We start from the raw sequence: 21,408 nt of genomic DNA on the forward strand, positions 1-21,408 counted from the left end.
CTACTCTGGGTGGGTTCCTCTGAGATGACTAAAATTCTCCCTTGGTTCAGAGCCATCCAGAGTGGCTCTCCTCTCCCTGAGTGAGAACAGTGTTCCATGGAGAAGAGGGATAGAAATAGGAAGCTTCCCACTGTACGAGAAGTTCCTTACACAGACAGCTCCTTTATGGGCTCTGTTGGTGAACCATACTGTGCACGTGAGGGGACTTCCTCTGTAGCTGAAGTCTCCTGGGATTGGGAAGAGTAAGGCTTTGGGGTATTAAACAACTGAATTTGAGTCCTGCCTTTGTGACTCATTTATGTCCTTGAGCAGATAACAATCTCTCTGAGCCACAGTTTCTCAACATGTAAAATGGGGAGTAACAATATTTTATGTTAAAATATTTTATGTTAAACACCAGACACGTTGCTTGGCATGAAGGAGGTACTTAAGAGTGGTGTCTATTATTATATAACAAAACCTTATCTGACTATATCAGCTCAATAAGATAAATTAAGTAAAATCAGTACACACTCCTCTACCTTCTTAAGAGGAAGGCAATCTGTAAGTGTTTCATTCTCAAAATAAGTCCAAATTGCCAAAGGCACAGCCGAATGAATCTGCCTTCCCCAAACCTCGAAGATACCTGCCTGGCCATGTTGCAGGCTCATTGCCTAGCAGAGATAATGACAATTTTTAATGAATATTTGCCACACTGCCTGGCATGGAGCAGGCACTCAAGAGTGGTTGCTACTACCATCATTATAACAAAACTTTATCCCTGCTCCTTCAAGTGCCAAATCATATCAAGTTGTATGGAAAACTATTAAAATGCAGTGCATACTCCTCTACTTTCTTAGAACGAATGAACTGAATACAATTTAAATCCTTTTTGTGACCACCTAGAGGGGTTGGATAGGGAGTGTGGAGGGAGACGCAAGAGGGAGTAGATATGGGGATATATGTATACGTATAGGTGATTCACTTTGTTATATAGCAGAAACTAACACACCATTGTAAAGCAATTATACTCCAATAAAGATGTTAAATAAACAAATCCCTTCTTGAGGATCTATTGACACTATCATAAAATTATTATTCAGTGCGCTAGCATGAAGACAGTGCTGCTGACAGGGCTATAAGATATGTAGGGCCAGTAGCCCCAAACTAGACATAATCAAACTGTCAGTTCTTTTTGATGTCTAATATCTATATAATTTTATGGTTATTCTCTTTCATTTCTTCCCATCAGGTTGTCAACTATCCCTTCTTGCTGGTGTCACTGTGACTTCATTTAGCAACAATCTACCCACTTGCATTTTCATTTGCTGTGTGGTAAAACTAACAACAAAGTAAAAGCAACAAAAGAAAAGCTTAATATACTGGTATGGAAACAAAGAGCCCATAGGGATTAAATGAGACCTGGTAAATAGTGGTCAAGCAATATAAAAAGGGTCTCTGTGATCATCTGCTCAGTTAATCTGTACTCAAGAGAACAGAAATAAAGCTTGTCAGAATCATGTGTAAACACAGAGCAAACAGATCCTGAGTAAGCATTTTGGAGAGCTTTTCATCCTGTATTAGGTCTTTTCACTTTGTATAACTGTAACTCTATATCCACTAAACTATAATTCCCCATTCCTAGCAACCACCATTCTACTTTCTGTCTCAAAAGGCAGAAAAGGAGTGAAAGATAAAAATAGCAACCAAGAACAATGTAACAAATAAGAAACAGTCACAAATGGAGTAAATATTTATCCAGCTATATCAATAAACACTTTGAATGTCAGTAGTCTGAATGCACCAATTAGCAGACAAACTGTCAGTGTATCAAAAATCGGGACCCAGCTATATGTTGTCTGCAAGAAACTGACTTTAAGTATAAAGACAGACACAGATTGAAAGTAAATGGGTAGAGAAAATATACCATGCTAACATAAGAAACAGGAGTAGCTGTGTTAATTTCAGACAGAGCAGACTTCAAGGAAAGGTATCAGGGATAAAGAAGGGCATTACATAATAATAAGGGGGTCATTCTCCAAGAAGACATAATACTCCTTGTTTGTGCCTAAAAAAAAAAAGCAACAAAATATGTGAGGGAAAAACTGATAGAACTGCAAGGAGAAATTGATGAACCCACTACACAGCTAGAGACTTCAACACCCCTCTATCAGAAATGGACAGATACAGCAGGCAGAAAAATCAGTAAGACCCATTTATGATAAAAACCCTCCAGAAAGTAGGCATAGAGGGAACTTACCTCAACATAATAAAGGACATATATGACAAACCCACAGCCAACATTGTCCTCAGTGGTGAAAAACTGAAACCATTTCCACTAAGATCAGGAAGAAGACAAGGTTGCCCACTCTCACCACTATTATTCAGCATAGTTTTGGAAGTCTTAGCCACAGCAATCAGAAGAAAAAGAAATAAAAGGAGTCAAAATCGGAAAAGAAGAAGTAAATCTGTCACAGTTTGCAGATGACATGATACTATACATAGAGAATCCTAAAGATACTACCAGAAAACTACTAGAGCTAGTCAATGAATCTGATAAAGTAGCAGTATACAAAATTAATGCACAGAAATCCCTTGCATTCCTATACACTAATGATGAAAAATCTGAAAGTGAAATTAAGAAAACACTCCCATTTACCACTGCAACAAAAAGAATAAAATACCTAGGAATAAACCTACCTAAGGAGACAAAAGACCTGTATGCAGAAAATTATGACACTGATGAAAGAAATTAAAGATGATACCAATAGATGGAGAGATATACCATGTTCTTGGATTGTAAGAATCACCATTGTGAAAATGACTATACTATCCAAAGCAATCTACAGATTCAGTGAAATCCCTATCAAATACCAATGGCATTTTTTATAGAACTAGAATGAAAAATTTCACAGTTTGTATGGAAACACACAAGACCCCAAATAGCCAAAGCAATCTTGAGAAAGAAAAATGGAGCTGGAGGAATCAGGCTCTCAGACTTCAGACTATACTAAAAAGCTACAGTAATCAAGACAGTATGGTACTGGCACAAAAACAGAAATATAGATCAATGGAACAGGATAGAAAGCCCAGAGGTAAGCCCACGCACATATGGTCACCTTATCTTTGAGAAAGGAAGCAAGAATATACAATGGAGAAAAGACAGCCTCTTCAACAAGTAGTGCTGGGAAAACTGGACAGCTACATGTGAAAGAATGAAGTTAGAACACTCCCTAACACCCTACACAAAAATAAACTCAAAATGGATTAAAGACCTAAATGTAAGGCCAGACACTATAAAATTCTTAGAGGAAAACATAGGCAGAACTCTTGCAGAACGCAGCAAGATCCCTTTTGACCCACCTCCTAGACAAATGGAAATAACAACAAAAATAAACAAATGGAACCTGATGAAACTTACAAGCTTTTGCACAGCAAAGGAAACCATAAACAAGACGAAAAGACAACCCTCAGAATAGGAGAAAATATTTGCAAATGAAACAACTGAGAAAGGATTAATCTCCAAAATTTACAAGCAGCTCATGCAGCTCAAGATTTAAAAAGCAAACCACCTAATCCAAAAATGGGCAGAAGACCTGAATAGACAGTTCTCCAAAGAAGATGTACAGATTGCCAACAAATACATGAAAGAATGCTCAACATCATTAATCATTAGAGAAATGCAAATCGAAACTACAATGAGACATCATCTCACACTGGTCAGAATGGCCATCATCAAAAAAATCTAGAAACAATAAATGCTGGAGAGGGTGTGGAGAAAAGGGAACCCTCTTGCACTGTTGGTGGGAATGTAAATTGATACAGTCACTATGGAGAACAGTATGGAGGTTCCTTAAAAATCTTAAAATAGAACTACCATATGACTCAGCCATCCCACTACTGGGCATATACCCTGAGAAAACCATAATTCAAAAAGAGTCATGTACCAAAATATTCATTGCAGCTCTGTTTACAATAGCCAGGACATGGAAGCAACCTAAGTGTCCATCATCGGATGAATGGATAAAGAAGATGTGGCACATATATACAATGGAATATTACTCAGCCATAAAAAGAAACGATATTGAGTTATTTGTAGTGCGGTGGATGGACCTAGAGTCTGTCATACAGAGTGAAGTAAGTCAAAGAGAAAAACAAATACCATATGCTAACACATATATATGGAATCTAAGGGGGAAAAAATGGTCATGAAGAACCTAGGGGTAAGACAGGAATGGAGATGCAGACCTACTAGAGAATAGACTTGAGGATGTGGGGAGGGGGAAGGGTAGGCTGTGACAAAGTGAGAGAGTGGCATGGCCATATATACACTACCAAACGTAGAATAGATAGCTGGTGGGAAGCAGCCACATAGCACAGGGAGATCAGCTCAGTGGTTTGTGACCACCTAGAGGGGTGGGATAAGGAGGGTGGGAGGGAGGGAGACACAAGAGGGAAGAGATATGGGGATATTTGTATATGTATAACTGATTCACTTTGTTAATAAAGCAGAAACTAACACACCATTGTAAAGCAATTATACTCCAATAAAGACGTGAAAAAAATTAATTTTTTTAAAAGATGTTTAAAAATAATTCTTAAAAACAGAAAAATCAGTAAGGACATAGTTGAACTAGGCAACAACATCAATCAACTGTATATAATCAACATCTATAGACTACTTTCACAATAGCAGAACACACAGTTTTCTCCAGCTCACATGGAATGTTCACCAAGATCACATTCTGGGCCACACAATAAACCTTAACAAATTTAAGAGAAAATAAATCATACAATCTTTCCTCTCAGACCACAATGGAATTAAACTAAAAATCATTAACAGAAAGCTACAGGTAACATGTACCACTCATGTGGGGGATGTTAATAATGGGGGAGGCTGTGCATGTGTGGGCACAGGAGATATGTGGGAAATCTCTGTATCTTCCTCCCAATTTTGCTGTGAATCTAAGACTGCACTAAAAACATAAAGTGATTTTTTTTTTAATGGTACTGTGTAAAGAAGGGGAGAAGCCCAAGCTTTCCATCAGTGATCTATGCAGGTGGATCTATGCAACATTGAAGCAGGGGAACATCAATGTTTAATTATGCTGGAGATAAAATTGTCTGAAAAATGTTGCATGTACTGTGAGTATGAAAATTATATAAAAATCATATTGAAATAGAACAAAGCAAAAAGTTATTAATATTAAAACTACGAACAATTGACATCCAGCTGTGTATCAAGCACTATGTATATGTTCTCTCTTATACTCTCAACACTTTAATAAGATGGATATCATTATCTTTGTTTTATAGGTGAGGAAATAACAAGAGAATTTGGCTTGAATTGATTGTATTTTCAAGGTGCCATTGAGGCTCTGAGATGCTGGAACATGGTTAATCTGCTGCAACATCAGGTAAGAGGTCTGGTCCTCTGGCCATGACGTTGAGTCAGAGGAGGACATAGGCATGTCTTCCTGCCTCAGGGCTAATGTGATTTGTAGTACCAGGCATGAATTATTTACAGTTCCTGTACCAACATTTGGGAGATTGACAACTTTGCAGCAGGAAAATGTCAGTGCTACCACTTAAGTAAATTGCTAAAAAATAAAACCAAATCAGACCCATAACAAAAGTCATAAAATAACAATTTTAAATGCCTCAAAGTTCAAAGAAACAAAATTCTAATAACTTCTTAGAATTAATTCTAATAACTTAAGTTGGTATTATGCATTGTTTCACCTTGTGTGAAATTGTGGTTGTTTCAGTAGAGTGTTTTGTTTTGCCAGTGGATGCAGTGGAGGAAAGCGGAAGGGGAAGAGTGCTGGGATTCAGGAGATAAGGTTCTAATTTCTACCTGTAACCCTAAACGATGTGACTTTGAGAAAATCGTTTGGACCTCTATTTCCACATTTGTCAAACAAATCTCTTGGATTGAGAGGTTTTGAAGTTTCTTTCTAAGTCTGACATTCTACAAATTTGCTGTAAACTTCATGCTATCTTTAACAGTATTTTTATTTAACACCAAGATACTCACTATTTGGCTTCCTTCATTTGCCCTGGAAGGTACCATTGTCTACTGAAAGAACAGTTGAAGGGGTCAACATGAAGGAGTAAGGAAAGTCATTCTATTTAAGTAATGCAGTTAGAAAAGGCTCCTCCCACCACCGGCTGCTCAATATGAGGAGGGGAGGATTTTCAAAAGAGATAGGAGGAAGAGGGGGACAGATACCTTGCCCTTGTATCCCTGACACTAAAGGATGTAATAGTGCCCTCTGAGAGGGGAGAGAAAGCTTGCTGCCTGGACTGGCAGAACGATATTTTTCTCTTTGTCGTGAAAATGGATCTACAACTGACTCCTAGTCCTTGCATGGATGCCATGCTTTCTCCAAGTTGTCAGCAGATGCTTTGTAATGGGTCTGCTTGGTGAGTTCACCTATAGCCTAAAGCATATATCTAATAGAGCCTGAAAGAGAAAGAAGAAATGAATAAGACCAATTTCCTAAGAATGATTATGGTCTCTTAGGGAGGTAAGACTCACACAAATGAAATAATTAACCAACAAAGACCCACTGTATAGCACAGGGAACTATCCTCAATATTTTGCAATAACCTATAAGGGAAAAATCTGAAAAAAAAAATATATATGTATAATTGAATCACTTTGCTGTACACCTGAAACTAACACAACATTGTAAATCAACTATACTTCAATTTAAAAATAAATAAATAAAAATAAAGAACAATAAAAGAGAATAAGAATTGTTTTCCTATTGCTGCCGTAGCAAATTATCACTACTTTAGTGCCGTAAAAAAATACAAATTTATTAACTTACACTTCTGTGGCTAGAAGTCCCACGTCCAACATGGCTCTCACTGTTCTAAAATCTTGGCAGGCTTGTGTCCATTCTGGAAGTTCTAGAGGAGAATCCATTTCCTTCCCATTTCCTGTTTCTAGTGGCCACCCGTGTTCCTTGGCTCATGGCCCCTTCCTTTTTCAGAACCAGTAATGGCGACTTGAGTCCTTCTCACATCACCTCACTCCAACCTCTGCTTCCCTCTTCTACTTGGAAGGAGCCTTTTGATTTTATTGGGCTCACCTGGATAATCCAGGTTAGTCTCCCCATCTGAAAGTGCTCAATTTAATCTCATCTTTAAAGTCTCTTTTGCTGTGTAAAGTAGCAAATTTGCGTTTCCAAGGATTAGGATGTGGATGTCTGGGTGCGGGGGTCCTTATTTTACCTCCCATAATAAGTAAATGTTGGGCTGACTGGCAAGGAGAGTAAATGCTGGGGCTTGGAGAAAGAGACTGCCGTGGGCTGGAGCACTGAGGAAGTCACCCAGAGCAGGTGGGCCAGAGCCAGAAAGTGGCTAAATAGAGGGCAAGTAACAGAGTGCCTGAAAAGAGAGTGCATCTAGTGGGGTGTGGGGCAGGGGGTGAGGAGACCACTCTTTATATCAGGTGCCATCCTCTGTCCCTCTTCTTGAGAATGGTGCCTCCCTGAATCTACAACCTGTATGGCTGGCTGCATTGAAATCTCAAGTATTAGATGTTCCTCCTCTATCAACTTCCAGGTTGTGTTCTTCAACATTCCTGTTCATATGTGCTACAGAGCAAGGGGGCTATTGAGCGAACTGTTGTCACATTTGGTGAAACTCCAGTAGAGGTGGGAAACGGACTGCTTTACATCACATAACCCCAGGCCTTGACAGGTTATTGGTTAGGATGCAGTTAAATCCTGAAGTTGGTGCTTGGACTTTGAGCCCCATCCCTTAGATACTTCTACTAGATCCCTTTGACAATAACCAAACAAGGCTTTTAATTAAGTGAGGATTGCATTAAAGCCCACCCGAAAAAACCCACTTTATTTTTTTAACCTGTATCCAGTATTTAATGATGCATGCAGGTTGGGCAGGCAATAGGGAATTGTTAACACATGGAAGATGCACGTGAGCCCCAGGACTTTTCACTGCTCGAACTTGGAGAAACTTTCTAATATGCCTGTGCTTCCAAGAGACATGTGATCATTATTTAGGCGTCAGGCTTCTGGAGCTTTGATGTATGATTCCCTGATCCCTTGGTGGGACTGCCAACTGCCATTAGAGCCTAGAACCAAGGACACAGCATCAGTGGATTTTTAGGTTAGCCAAGGAATGAGAAAGGCGTTTATGGCAGAAAGAGGGAATGGGATATCGTGTCCGTGGGGTTTTCCTGGCCTCTCATTCTTGGAAAATAAAGGGCCTATCTTATTTTCCTGTAGCATGGAGGTGACTTGACCTGGAAGGCTGCTTTTAATCTTTTTTAATCTCTTAATCATTTATGGGAAAGGATCATATAATAAACCTCATAGAAAAATGTCAATTAATTTCCCAAGTCAAAAATAAATAGATACTACTTTCTCAAGCCTCAGTGCAAAACCTGGAACTGAATAAGTGAAGCATAGTTTTAAAAGTTATTCTAAATTTTAAAATACTCTTTTATATAACTTTTGAGTCAAAGTGAAAATCAAAACAAAAACTATAGACTATTTTAAATATGAGATCTTTATATCTTGTAAATATGTCAGTGGTTACAGATGAACTCAGAGAACGAAATCCGAGCATTACATAGTTTCATAATTTACTTATTAACTCAACAAATATTTATTGAGCGCCTATCATGTTCTATGGAATTTTCTAAGTTCCAGGGATATAGCCAAGGATACATGTAACTTCCCTCATAGAGTTACATGCTGGTGGAAGGACATAGACAAAAAAAGAAAAAATAATAAATATATAATATTTTAGATAGTGGTAAGTTCTAGGAATAAAAAATTAAGCTGAATAATCAGGTGATAGAGAGTAATCTGAGAAGGAATGTACTTTTGAATATGGTGGTCAGGAAAATCTTCTCTGAGGTGGTTCCTCAGAGTTCTAAAGGAAGGGAGGAAATCAGGCATGCAGACTTTTGGGGAACAGCATTTTAAGCAAAAAAATAATTAAAAATAAATAAGTGGAAAGACCCTGAGGAATCTGGGAGTGAAACAAGCGATGGGTTATTTTGCAAGAGAGCAGAGATGTGATATGGCTCAGATCATGTAGTACCTCAGACCCAGATGGAACCAGAGAGTTGACTACAAACACAAAAGAGAAGAAGACTTAACTCCTCATTTAATAAATATTTACTGAATGCTGCCTTGTGCCAGGCATACTGTTCAGTGTGTAGGAGATTCAGCAATTAACAAAATAGCCATATTCCTATCTATGTGGAACTTAACATTGTTTACATAGGATGGGATACACATGATAAATTAACTAAAATATATGCTATGATAGTAGGTAGTAAGTAGCAAAGAGGTAAAAAGAAAAAAGCAAAGAAGGGTTAGGGTGGGTTGGCAGGTGAGGGACAGTATCAGAAAGGTTAGCCAGGGTAGGTGATATTTGAATAAATATCTGGAGGAGGTGGGGTCATTGGATAAGAGCATTCTGCAGAGAGGTACCAGCAGGTACAAACACTTGAGGGAGTGGGTGCTGGTGAATACAGAATGAGGAGTAGTAAGAAGGCCAGTGTGAGGTGGTGAGAGGAGAGGAAGGGAAGATGAACTTGGACCTTGTAAGCTATTGCAATGCCCCAGGTGTTTACTCTGTGAGATGGGGACTCAGTGGAGTATTCTGTACCTAAGGGAGATATGGTCTGATCTACCTTTGCAACTAAGGTTGGGCTACTGTGTTGAATACAGACTGAATGGAAGCAAGGGTCATAATTCTGTGTGCTTCTGAGGAAATAATAAAGTCAGTGAGTAGAAGGGGATGACTTTTCTAAATCAAGAATCCCACTTAACTGATTGTCCACCAGTAAAACTGGTTGCCCAGTAACCTTGGAAGTTATAGTCAGTATTTGGTCACCGGCATTTCCAATAGATGCCAGGGATGTTGATGCTGTGAAAATCCTATATCAAATAAGCCTTTACATCCTATGATATCCCAGATTCCTTCTAATACTAAGCATCTCTGATTCTACAGCATGTATCACCTCAATCTCCCCCAGTTAGAATATAAGCTCCATGAATGCAGGGGAGGGGTTTGTCTGTCTGTTCATTGCTGTGGTCCTGGAGCTCAAATAGGGTCAAGCATATAGCAGACACTCAATGATTATTTGTTAAATATAGGAATGTCTCTGTTAAACTTATTGCAGGACCTGAGCAATGCACTTTTCTTCTCTGCACAACAGAGAGTAAAATGTTGGATTAGATGGCATCTGATGATCTTTCTAGGTCTGCCAGTGTGTGATCCCCTTTCAAACTGTGAGCCGTTGTTCTAAAGGGCTTTGCAGGCTATGGGGTGTATGAAGGGGTGCTGTTGGGAGGAAAGGCAGGGGTAGGTAAGGGCAAACCTGAGTCAAGGAGAAGAGAACAGATAACTCCTGGGGCTGGGGACCAGGGCACTCTCTGAAAATAAATGTGAATGTCTCTTTGAGATGCAGAGGGTTCTAATTCCAGTAAAGGTGTTTCACTAGACTCTGAGGATACAGGATACTGAGGACCCACCCCAAACATGGTATCATTGCCTCATTTGAGCCAGCCTGGTCAACAAAGTGTCACAGGTCCCTGAGGTTCTCATGGGAAAAACAGCATAAATAGCAGCAACACTCCTTTTAAGTGTATTGAAAATACGTTTTTTTATCTTGATGAAGTGCACAAATAAGAACATTTCTTTAAAGAGAGAGTTCCACTGAGGCTCAGCATTACTAGGCATCCCCAGGCAGCGATTTCATGTGCCCCTGAGGTTTAGCAGAGCAGCCAACAGGTTGGCTGACAGGGTCCAGATTTGCTACCAGATAAGACAGTGAGATATGCATCATATTTACTGAATACAGAATCAAATATATTGATAAAAAAGATGAACACTAGGTAGCTGCAGTGATTTTATTCTGCATTTAGTTTATTTCAAACAAAAAAAAAAGAATGTTTTCAATGTCAAGAAACATGCATACATGGGTGTCTTCCAGGCTGTTTTTTTTGTAAGTTGCTTTCATTGCAAATTAAAAGAAGTAGAGTTCAGCTTCATAGCGACCTAGGAGAAAAAAAAAAGTAACAGCTATTACTTACTAGCTAAGAGGCTCTTGTCATGTATTATCCCAATTACTTTTTATATTGATGATACTATTGTTGCCGTCAAGTTGGATGTGGAAGCTGAGGCTCAGAGAGGGTCTAGCCCATGTTGTATAATTACTAGAGGACAGACACAGGATTTGAACCCAAGTCTATACTCTGAATTCAGAAGTATATGACACTGTAAGGTATGCTCCAAAAGGATAGGGTAATTACCTTTCAAACTCAAATGCTAGGATAATCACAATTATAACCCAGGGAACTGTGTTTTAAATAAATAGGATCTATATTTCCTGGAGGATCTCAGTAGCACAGGGAGAAACTGGAAAAACAGAGAGAAATGAATCCAGGTTCTAGGGGTTTCAGCTGTTGGGACTCTCCGTTCTTTCTCCAGACACTGGTTTGGGTACCTTCCCCTGTGGATTTTTTCACCCATATGAACCCACAGAGGGTTAGAGTGTGGACTGCACCCCTGCAATACCCAGTCATTTATCCTCCCACCTGACAGTACAAAGGGCAGTCACCTTCTTCCTAGAATCTTTTTGCTGCTCGGATCCAAAAGTTCCTGCGACGCCCACCAAAGATTTTGAAGCCCATCTTGGTGGGCAACAGTTTGGTCTTCACCATGCTCCCAGATCTGCTCAGCAAGCCTGCCAGCCGATGGGTCATGCAGGTTGCAGTGTTGCAGGCTCTCTTCTGGGCAGTGATGCTGATTTGCAGGATGGAGAAAAAGAAAAGGCCTGTTAGTGAGAGCTTGAGTGCAGGTGCCGCCCCACAGGATCATCATGGAAAATTACTGCTCTCAGAGGCACCAATAAACCTTAAGTGTTTCTGCTAGAAACGATCATCACAGCAGAAAATCATAGGCCATTAGGGAAAATGCCACAATCACTCCCCATACACATTTCCAGGGGTGTCAGAAAACCCAAAGGTGGCTCTGGGATATGCCTTCCTGGGCATGAAGGAGGGAGCGGATGCCCTGTGCTGGGTGGGGCAGGGAGCCTCACCTGGAGCGCTTGGTCTTCTGCTCCTTCTCCATCTGACGGGCTCTCATCTGCTCATAGTCATTCACCATTGCAGCCAGTAGGAGGCGCAATTCCTCCTCATTGAGTGTAGCAGGATCAAAAGGATTATCAAAACCCAACCTAGGGAGGGGAAGCAAGCCCAATACAGGCTTTGAGCCCCTGACTACCCCCTCCCCAGGATAAGCAGCCAGGTTTCCTAGTTTCTGCAACTTCCCCTGAGGATGTGGCTGCCCCAGCTCTCAATGGACAGAACATGAGGTCAGTGTCCATCCAAAAATTCTGCTTCACCAGGATTTAGGCTCTGGTGTGACCTAAAAGAAGTGGTTTGCTCCAAGTGGATCATATAGGCTTGTGAAAGCTGATGGTTAGATTTTCAAGAATTTTATGAGCTTAGTGTTAAATACAGCCATTATTTAAAATTAAATGATAATGAAAGTTTGAATCTGAAAATCATTTCACTTTAATGTAATTGGAGTGAGGGTGAGAAATTAGATATATAGGTAACATCAGATTTAATAACAAATTTATTGGCAAAGGAGTTAGCAGATAGGATGCAATCTATTTCTCAAATTGTGGTTAAATTAGTAAATAGGTTTGCTAAAGATAGAAATATGTGGTAAAAAGCAATGTTATATGAAATTTACAATAACAAGTACTGTATATTTTATGTGTTTGTATACTGTGTGCCACACATCTTTGCCTCATAAACACTTCATAATAAACTTATATGCATGTTTACATTCATACATTACCACCACCACCCCCACACCCACAACCCCACCAAGAGCCAGATTCAACACAGCACAACTGAGAACATATAATTTTATGATCCAGGGACACGGGGAGGTAGGAGCACTCTTGGCAGGGCTGTCTCACCTTAATGGTGCCGACTGGAGCATGCCTGCCTGGTACAAGACCAAGATGCTGAGGACCAAGCGGGAGAACTTCCAGAAGTGCATGATGACTCTCTGCAAGGGAAGAATAACATCAGCACCTGGATCAATAAGAAATTCCATGCACCCACAGACCCAGGCTCTGCTCCCGCCTCTGCCCCTAACTCCCTGGCATCCTGGCTTCAGGCTGGACATGTCACTCCGCTTCACCATCGTCTCCTCCTCAGCCAAGTGGACTGCTGGAAGATCCAGTAAGGCTGCAGCATGCTTGGTTTAGCAAAGAAACCTAGTGGGACAACTGGGTGAGGAGGTCTTAGTCCATAGCCCCCGCCCCATCACTCCACTCACTCTCACATACAACCTGTTGGCCAGGATTCCTGGAGGACAGAGTCCGAGTACCTGTCACCACAGCTTTTCCCACTGTGCAACCCAGAGCTGTCCTCCTGGTGCCGGGCTTTTGCACATAGGAGGAGGGGAGGGGATTACCGAGGACAAATTTCTGCGGTTGAATCCCTGAGAAACTGAAGGACCACATTCTACTGCTCAGCTGCTCCACACTTTGGTACAGAGTGCCCTGTAAGAATCAAGCTGGAAGGGTCAAATTGGAACCCAGGACTTAAACTGGGGAAAAAGTTCCCAGAACCCGCAACGGGGGCTTGCATTTCATGGCTGCCTGCCCCTCAGGCACTGCACCTATTTGCCGCCCGCTTGCACTGGCCCAGGTTCCGAAGCATTTCCCGCGGTCCGCTAGGCACAGGACGTGATCCGTGAGAGCACCGTCTGCACAAAACTATTCCTGCGTCCAGATCTGCTTGCAGTGCCAGGGGAGCTCCAGCATCCCAAACTGACCTAAGCACGTGTGCTTCGGGAAAGGAAACTGGAGCCCGCCTCAGCGCAGGGAGAGTGAAGCAGGGAGTGCGTGAACTGAGACCATCCAGTGTTACCTGTGGAAGAAGCCTGGGATGCATTGCAGAGTAATGCAGCTTGTGTGAAATGACCTCGACAGAAGTGGACAGAGCCTCTGAGACTGGAAGAGATCAGCTAAGAAAAAGTAATGGAGAGAGAGAAGGAAGAGAGGGCAGAGAGAGAAAAACAGAATCCCAGCTGAGCAGGAATCTCCGGGCTTACCTGGCAGCAGGAAGCAGGTGGCTTGGAGCAGAGGAGGGAGCAGTGGCAGTAGCTTTGGCTTCGGGCGATGGCACTGTGGCAGGAGTGGCAGTGACACTCGAGCCGGGCAGTGCGTCTGATGCCTCCCAACACCAGCAGCTGCTCTTATTCCTGCTGCTCTGGGTCTGGGGTGGTCCAGGAGCTCTGGGCAACCAATGAGGGGAAGGATCTGAGCCCCAAAAGGATTGTGTCATCACTTGCGTCCAGAACCTGGAGCATCCAGAAGGACCACCCCACTTGTATTTGCATTGAGGTCATTGATGGCGGGGGCGGGAGGGGGACGTGGGGGGGTTGGTGAGGACCAACGAAAAACACACGAAAAGTGAGTAGGAATTTGAGGACACTTTGACGTCATGGTTAACTTCACCCGTTCGGTTTCGCAGGTTTTGAACACGCACGTGTCCCACTCCATCCCCAGCTGTGCGATCTTGTCGGGCAGAGTCCAGCATTACAAGGAACCCTGTCTCCCCTAGGTCTGACCGCAGACCTCCGTGCAAGTGCAGCTTCGAGGGTTAATGCACAGTAGAGTTGATGATTCTGTGCCCAAGGAGGGGGTCTGATTCAGGCAGCTGGAATCACGCACAGGAGGGCAGGGCTTGTGGGTATCACACACAGAGGGTCAAGAACTTTGTCACACTGGCACTCTGTTGCAGCTGTGCCTTTTCCAGGTGGAAACATCGTGGGCTAGTAACTTCTAGTGCCTCAGTATACTTACTTTGAAATGGGGATCATGTTCTCATCTTGAAGGAATCTTATCAGTAGTAAGTATGTACCTGTTATCTGCCCAGGTGGGGATCTAGAAGTGCTTACCAGGGAAGTTCATAGGGGATTCTGTGGGATCGCAGTCCATCTTCCCCATCAGCACCCTGTGCAGCCTGGAGTTGTGCTGGTTGGTCCATCATGTGGGTTAAGGAGGGGCTGGATGCCCTGCTGGGGCTGAGCAGGGAAGTGCAAGGCTAAAAGCTTCCAAGCGAACCTCTAGCCCCACGCCCCCTCCCCCGCCATTCATCACCTAAAGTTCAGCCTCCTTCTCGAACCATTTGCCCAGCTGCCCCTTGCTTCCGGCTGCTGTTTGCCAAGATGCTCCAGTGACCTGTGATTCCAGCCCTGCACCCACGTCTACTGCAGTTCAGTCCTCTGCTAGAAAGCCCGCCAAGCTTGATGGTGCTGAAGAGTCCAGCGGAGTGCAATCCTCGCTCTCACTTCAGTCATACTCTACACACACCCAAACTCAGTACTTTCTCCAAACATGTGCCCACTCCCAAACCACAGGCACTCACAAGATGACACTGGCGCTCAGCGGCATCCAGGTGATGCGCACAGTCCCGCCCTAAGTATGCACAGAGCGGCATGATTAGGACCTGCATCCACGAAACCGGCCCCGACTCTCAGTAAGCGTGCTCTGTAAAGCCCTATTACCCAGCACCTCGACCCTCCTACACCCTGTCCAGCACGTTTCTGGATCTCAATGTCGGAGCTCCTGCTCTAAGCCTTCCAGGAAGGTCTGAGGTACTGACTTGCTGTCCTCAGCAGATTGAATGCAGAAAACGAAGCTTCTCACTGTCCGCAGTATCGCTGGGTCTGAGCACATAGCGCAAGATCCAAGCAGCCTGTACAGACCCTCTAGCGCGGCAAGCACTGCGGCGGCATCGCGGGGCGGTGGAATAAAACACGGATCCCAGGTAGCTGGTTTTCTCATGCGGAACCGAAACTAGCCGAAACGAGCCACGAGGGACCCGAGCCACGTGTCCACGCCCCGGACCTCAGTGTCAAGAAGCTTCAGTGTTTTGTTCGGCACGGCGGCTGCCTCGCGGCACATCTCTTCCCCTTACAGGTTGGTGGTCTCCGGGCTCAGGACACCTAACTTCCAAGATGCCCTTGTTTCAATTTTCTGCTTCTTAACCGCAGCGGTGGCACTGATGCAAGCGAATAACACCTTGGGGCAGGGGAACTGGATATCTGAAACTGGCTCTCCTCAGGCAGGGCGGTGGGGGATCGGGGAATGGAATAATGGGTTGTAAGCGCGCAAGTGCGCTTTGGCGCAGAGCCGGGAAAGGCAAGATGTGTAAGGGAAGGATTCAGGATGGCGGATCGCGGGGTTCAGTGCATCTTGGAGTCTCGAGGCAGAAATCAGTGGCTGAGACCCAGACCGGGGTTAGGGAACTCAACAGCAAGACTAAAGTGGTGAACGCGGCAAAGCAGGTACTGTGCGGCATGTAAATTGGGCTCTGCCACGTAAGACTGTTGTAGGCGAGACTTTAAAACTCAGGTGCGAAACACTTCTGCCGACATGACTTCCAAGACCTGAGGTTTCTGGCGTATCAATCTTCTGAAATCATTTGTAAGTACGTGTGCCAGGGAGTTGGCTTTTCCTATTGAGAGAACCATTGCTTTCACCAGTGCAATGGTGATGACAAAATGGTTAAGGACTACTTTAGAAGCCAAATTTGTAACCATTTCACTTTGTGGGCTCAGAACTCTACCCCTGGCTGCCACGTGTGCCTTCAACCTTCAAAGCCTACATTCAGTCCCCCTTCTGAAATCTTTGGTGGCTACAAAGGGCTAGCGGTGTGAGGCAGGATACAAGGTCTGTACCCAGAGGGTGCTAACGTAGCCTCCAGCAATTTCAGCTTTTCTTGAAAAAGTCTCCCCAGATAGCGAGGGACTGACATGAGCTTACCCATCAAGTACTCTGAATTTCTAAGGAGTCCTGGTGCTGAGCTGGGGCAAGGTAAAACAACAACAACAACAACAAAACAAACAAACAAAAAAAAACATTTGGCACTTAGCAGCATGTGTTGCACACCAGGTGGCACTCACCTAGTGTTTGTTAAATAATGGAAAATAATTTACTGTGGCAGATTTACCAGCCAGTCTCACCGCTATTATAGGACTGTAATCTAATCCCAGCCAGCAGAGAATCCGGACCTAGCTAAGTAGCGCAGTTTTTCAGTAGGATTTCGAAATTGTGAGCTCAAACATTTGAGACACTCCTCTCATTCTATTTGACATGCAGAGTTGGTTTCCCCATGGAAGTTTCTAGGAACAAGACAGAGAAAAGAAGGTTAACCCTAGGGTTCTTTCGAAAGTCTAAAGTCCCCTAGTATGAGGTACAAAACCATTCTCCTCTGAGCCCATCCCTGAGTTACCAAGTGAACTCAAAGTTTAGACCTTACCATGTGCACCTTCCTTATGTTGCATCCAGCCCTACCTGAGACTGCTTTTAACTGAAGCACTTAACAGAAATTGAGCTTGAGAAAGTCGCCAAGGAAAATACTGATTTAAAAATAGTTACCTGATTATTTGGCACTTGATTGTACAGTCTTATTTCATTACCTTTTTTTAAAAAAAAATAAATTTATTTATTTATTTTTGGTTGCATTGGGTCTTCGTTGCTGCGCGTGGGCTTTCTCTAGTTGTGGCGAGTGGGGCTACTCTTCCTTGCCGTGCATGGGCTTCTAATTGCGGTGGCTTCTGTTGTTGCGGAGCACGGGCTGTACGCACACCGGCCTCAGTAGTTGTTGCACGCGGGCTCAGTAGTTGTGGCTCGTGTGCTCCTAGAATGCAGGCTCCGTAAGTAGTGTGGCACATGGTCTTAGTTGCTCCGTGGCATGTGGGATCTTCCCGGACCAGGGCTCGAACCTGTGTCCCCTGCATTGGCAGGTGGATTCTTAACCACTGCGCCACCAGGGAAATCCCTCATAACTTTTAAACCTGGAAATCAGGTTTTAAAGTTTAAAATGTTTCAAAGGCAGAAACAATCTAGTTTGGAAAAAACATTTTTTACAACATTCTGATAAACTCTAACTGCAGTGTTTATTTCCATACTTTTAGCTTAGATTCCTGTGCTTTGTTTCAAAACTTTTTTCAATTGAGGTATAGTTGATTTACAATGCTGTGTTCATTTATTCTGTGCAGCAGTGATTCAGTTATATATATGTGTGTGTATATATATGTACATATACTTTTAAATTTTCTTTTCCATTACGGTTTATCTCAGGTAATTGAATAATCCATAGGTCCATCCATGTGACTGCAAATGGCATTATTTCATTCTTTTTTATAGGTGAGTAATTTTTACTATACATCTTTAAAAAAATTATTTTAATTGAAGTATAGTTGATTTACAATGTGTTAATTCCTACTGTACAGCACAGTTATTCCGTTCTACATATTAATACATTCTTTGTCATATTCTTTTCTGTTATTGGTTTACACAGGATACTGAATATAGTTCCATGTGCTATACAGTAGGACCTTGTTGTTTATCCATTCTGTATATAATAGTTTGTATCTACTAACCCCAAACTCCCAATCCATCCCACCCCCACCCCACCTCCCCCTTGGCAACCACAAGTCTGTTCTCTTTGTCTGTGAGTCTGTTTTTGTTTCATAGATAGGTTCACTTGTGTCATATTTTAGATTCCACATATAAGTGATATCATATGGTATTTGTCTTTCTCTTTTTGACTTACTTCACTTAGTATGATAACCTGTAGGTCCATCCATGTTGCAGTGAGTAGCATTATTTCATTGTTTTTTCAGCTGCATATCTTGTACTTTTTTATTGAAAAATTTTTAGAAGATGATTTATCAGAGTATGCCAGAGACCCATATCTGGTTGAAATTCTGGGGTTTTTTTCAAAATTTTTCCAGTTTTATTGAAATGTAATTAACATACAGCTCTGTTGAAGTGTATGGTGTCCAGCATAATGATTTGACTTACATGTCATGAAATGATTATCACAATAATTTTAGTGAACATCTGTCACCTCGTATACATTGGTTGAGAACTCTGTGAGTTTCCATGCATTTAAAAGTGTTATACCTAAAAGCTTACTCCTTTAATTCTGTACAATTTGTGTATGAAATAGACTCAACAACAACAAAATCACAACAGTAACAACCTCAGCAGCAGTAGCAACAACAGCTATAATAATTCATTCTCCTCAGACTGGGGGAAGTTCAGAGCCGTCCAATTAACAGGAGAATTTCAAATGAAAATTCATTGGACTGGGTTCTGCATGTAAGGGACTTGGAAGTCACTACTTTGTCCTAACAACAAGTAAAAAGCTGAAGAGACTGGAAAAAAAACTCTTCTGGAATCCTTAAGAAACGTGAAAACAAAGCAAACCTTTGCCCCCAAGACTGAGGAGACAGGCAGTGGGTGATGGCTTACTGAAGCAGAGATCTCAAGGGGAAACCTCAGTGGGAACAAGTGCCTAGAGCCAGTGCTGTGGTAGGAAAACCTGAACTGTAACTGAAGAACTGCTAGAGACACAGCGTGAACAACTCTGAGAGTTAAGAACTCCGGGGGCACCCAGTCCTAAGGGGTCCCCTACAGTTGTGTGAATTTTAAGTCCTGGTGCTCAACAGGTTCTCACAGTACATAGGGGAGAAATATACCCTGGTGGGATTTGCCTCTACAAGCTGCACTTGGTTCTCACAATAGGTAACAGAGAAAAATCCCCTTGTGCATCCAGAGAGGGAGAGGAAAGGAACCATTTGGAAATACACCAAATCACCATGTTCCTAAGAAGGCCTGCCCTCAGGAGACACCACTTAACCAGAGCCTAACCTGAAGGCATATGATCCTGGCCAACCGACCAGGGGAAGGAAAATCCCCAGCTACAGGCAGCTCTAGCCTTGCAACTGCCATTAAGGAGCCTAGGACCAGGGACCAGTGGATTTTTAGCTTAGACAAAGAATCAGAAAGGCATTCATGGCAGCAGGAACAAAGAGGAAACCACATCGTGGGGGCTTCCTGGCTTCTCGTTCTTGAATATGAGAGGGCCTAGCCGACTTTCCTACAGAGCTGAGTTGACTTGCCCTTGGGGTGCTCCTCCCAACCACACAGGGACCTTCTTTGCAGCAGGTACCAGGAGAGTTTCCTTCCCAAATCCAGAGGCCATTTCTAGGGTGACTTCAGCTGCCAGGGAAAATGCTGAGCGTGGTAAACCACAGCCAGGCCGGTCACTCTGAGGGCTGGACAGGCTCAGCAGGTAACACCAAGGAACTACTCTGGGTGGGTTCCTCTGAGATGACTAAAATTCGCCCTTGGTTCAGAGCCATCCAGAGTGGCTCTCCTCTCCCTGAGTGAGAACAGTGTTCCATGGAGAAGAGGGATAGAAATAGGAACCTTCCCACTGTACGAGAAGTTCCTTACACAGACAGCTCCTTTATGGGCTCTGTTGGTGAACCATACTGTGCACCTGAGGGGACTTCCTCTGTAGCTGAAGTCTCCTGGGATTGGGAAGAGTAAGGCTTTGGGGTATTAAACAACTGAATTTGAGTCCTGCCTTTGTGACTCATTTATGTCCTTGAGCAGATAACAATCTCTCTGAGCCACAGTTTCTCAACATGTAAAGTGGGGAGTAACAATATTTTATGTTAAAATATTTTATGTTAAACACCAGACACGTTGCTTGGCATGAAGGAGGTACTTAAGAGTGGTGTCTATTATTATATAACAAAACCTTATCTGACTATATCAGCTCAATAAGATAAATTAAGTAAAATCAGTACACACTCCTCTACCTTCTTAAGAGGAAGGCAATCTGTAAGTGTTTCATTTTCAAAATAAGTCCAAATTGCCAAAGGCACAGCCGAATGAATCTGCCTTCCCCAAACCTCGAAGATACCTGCCTGGTCATGATGCAGGCTCCTTGCCCAGAAGGACTAATGACAATTTATATTAAACATCTGGCACATTGCCTGGCAGGGAGCAGGCACTTAGGAATCATCATTATAACAAAAGCTTACCCCTACCCCTCAAGTGCCAAATCACATCAGCTTGTTTGAAAAGCTAATAAAATGCTTTGTATACTCCTCTACTTTCTTAGAAAGAATAAACTGAATATAATTTAAATTGTTTCTTGAGGATCTATTGACACTATCATAAAATTATTACTTAATGCGCTAGCATAAACACCGTGCTGCTCTCGGGGTTATAAGATGTGTAGGACCAATAGCCCCAGACTAAATATAATCAAGGTGTCAGTCCTTTTTGATGTCTAATATCTATATAATTTTACGGTTATTCTCTTTCATTTCTTCCCATCAGGTTGTCAACTATCCCTTCTTGCTGGTGTCATTGTGACTGTATTTAGCAACAATCTACCCACGTGCATTTTCATTTGGTGTGCAGTAAAACTAACAACACAGCAAAAAAAACCCAAAAACCGAACGAAGTATACTGATATAGGAACAAAGAGCCTATAGGGATTAAGTGAGACCTGGTAAATACTGGTCAAG

General features: G+C 42.6%; 1 protein-coding gene across 1 annotated transcript; it reads right to left on the minus strand.

Annotated features, from left to right (window-relative positions):
• Positions 1–11,600: 11,600 nt before the first annotated feature.
• On the minus strand, positions 11,601–14,210 carry LOC131760286 (calcitonin receptor-stimulating peptide 1-like). Its single transcript, XM_059070225.2, has 4 exons — positions 14,116–14,210; positions 12,971–13,062; positions 12,077–12,214; positions 11,601–11,778 (listed from the first exon to the last, which is right to left on the minus strand). The coding sequence occupies exons 2-4, from the start codon at positions 13,051–13,053 to the stop codon at positions 11,601–11,603; spliced, it is 399 nt and encodes a 132-aa protein (XP_058926208.1). The 5' UTR covers positions 13,054–13,062; positions 14,116–14,210.
• Positions 14,211–21,408: the final 7,198 nt, after the last annotated feature.

This window comes from Kogia breviceps, chromosome 7, assembly GCF_026419965.1.
Source record: "Kogia breviceps isolate mKogBre1 chromosome 7, mKogBre1 haplotype 1, whole genome shotgun sequence".
Classification (NCBI taxonomy): domain Eukaryota; kingdom Metazoa; phylum Chordata; class Mammalia; order Artiodactyla; family Physeteridae; genus Kogia; species Kogia breviceps.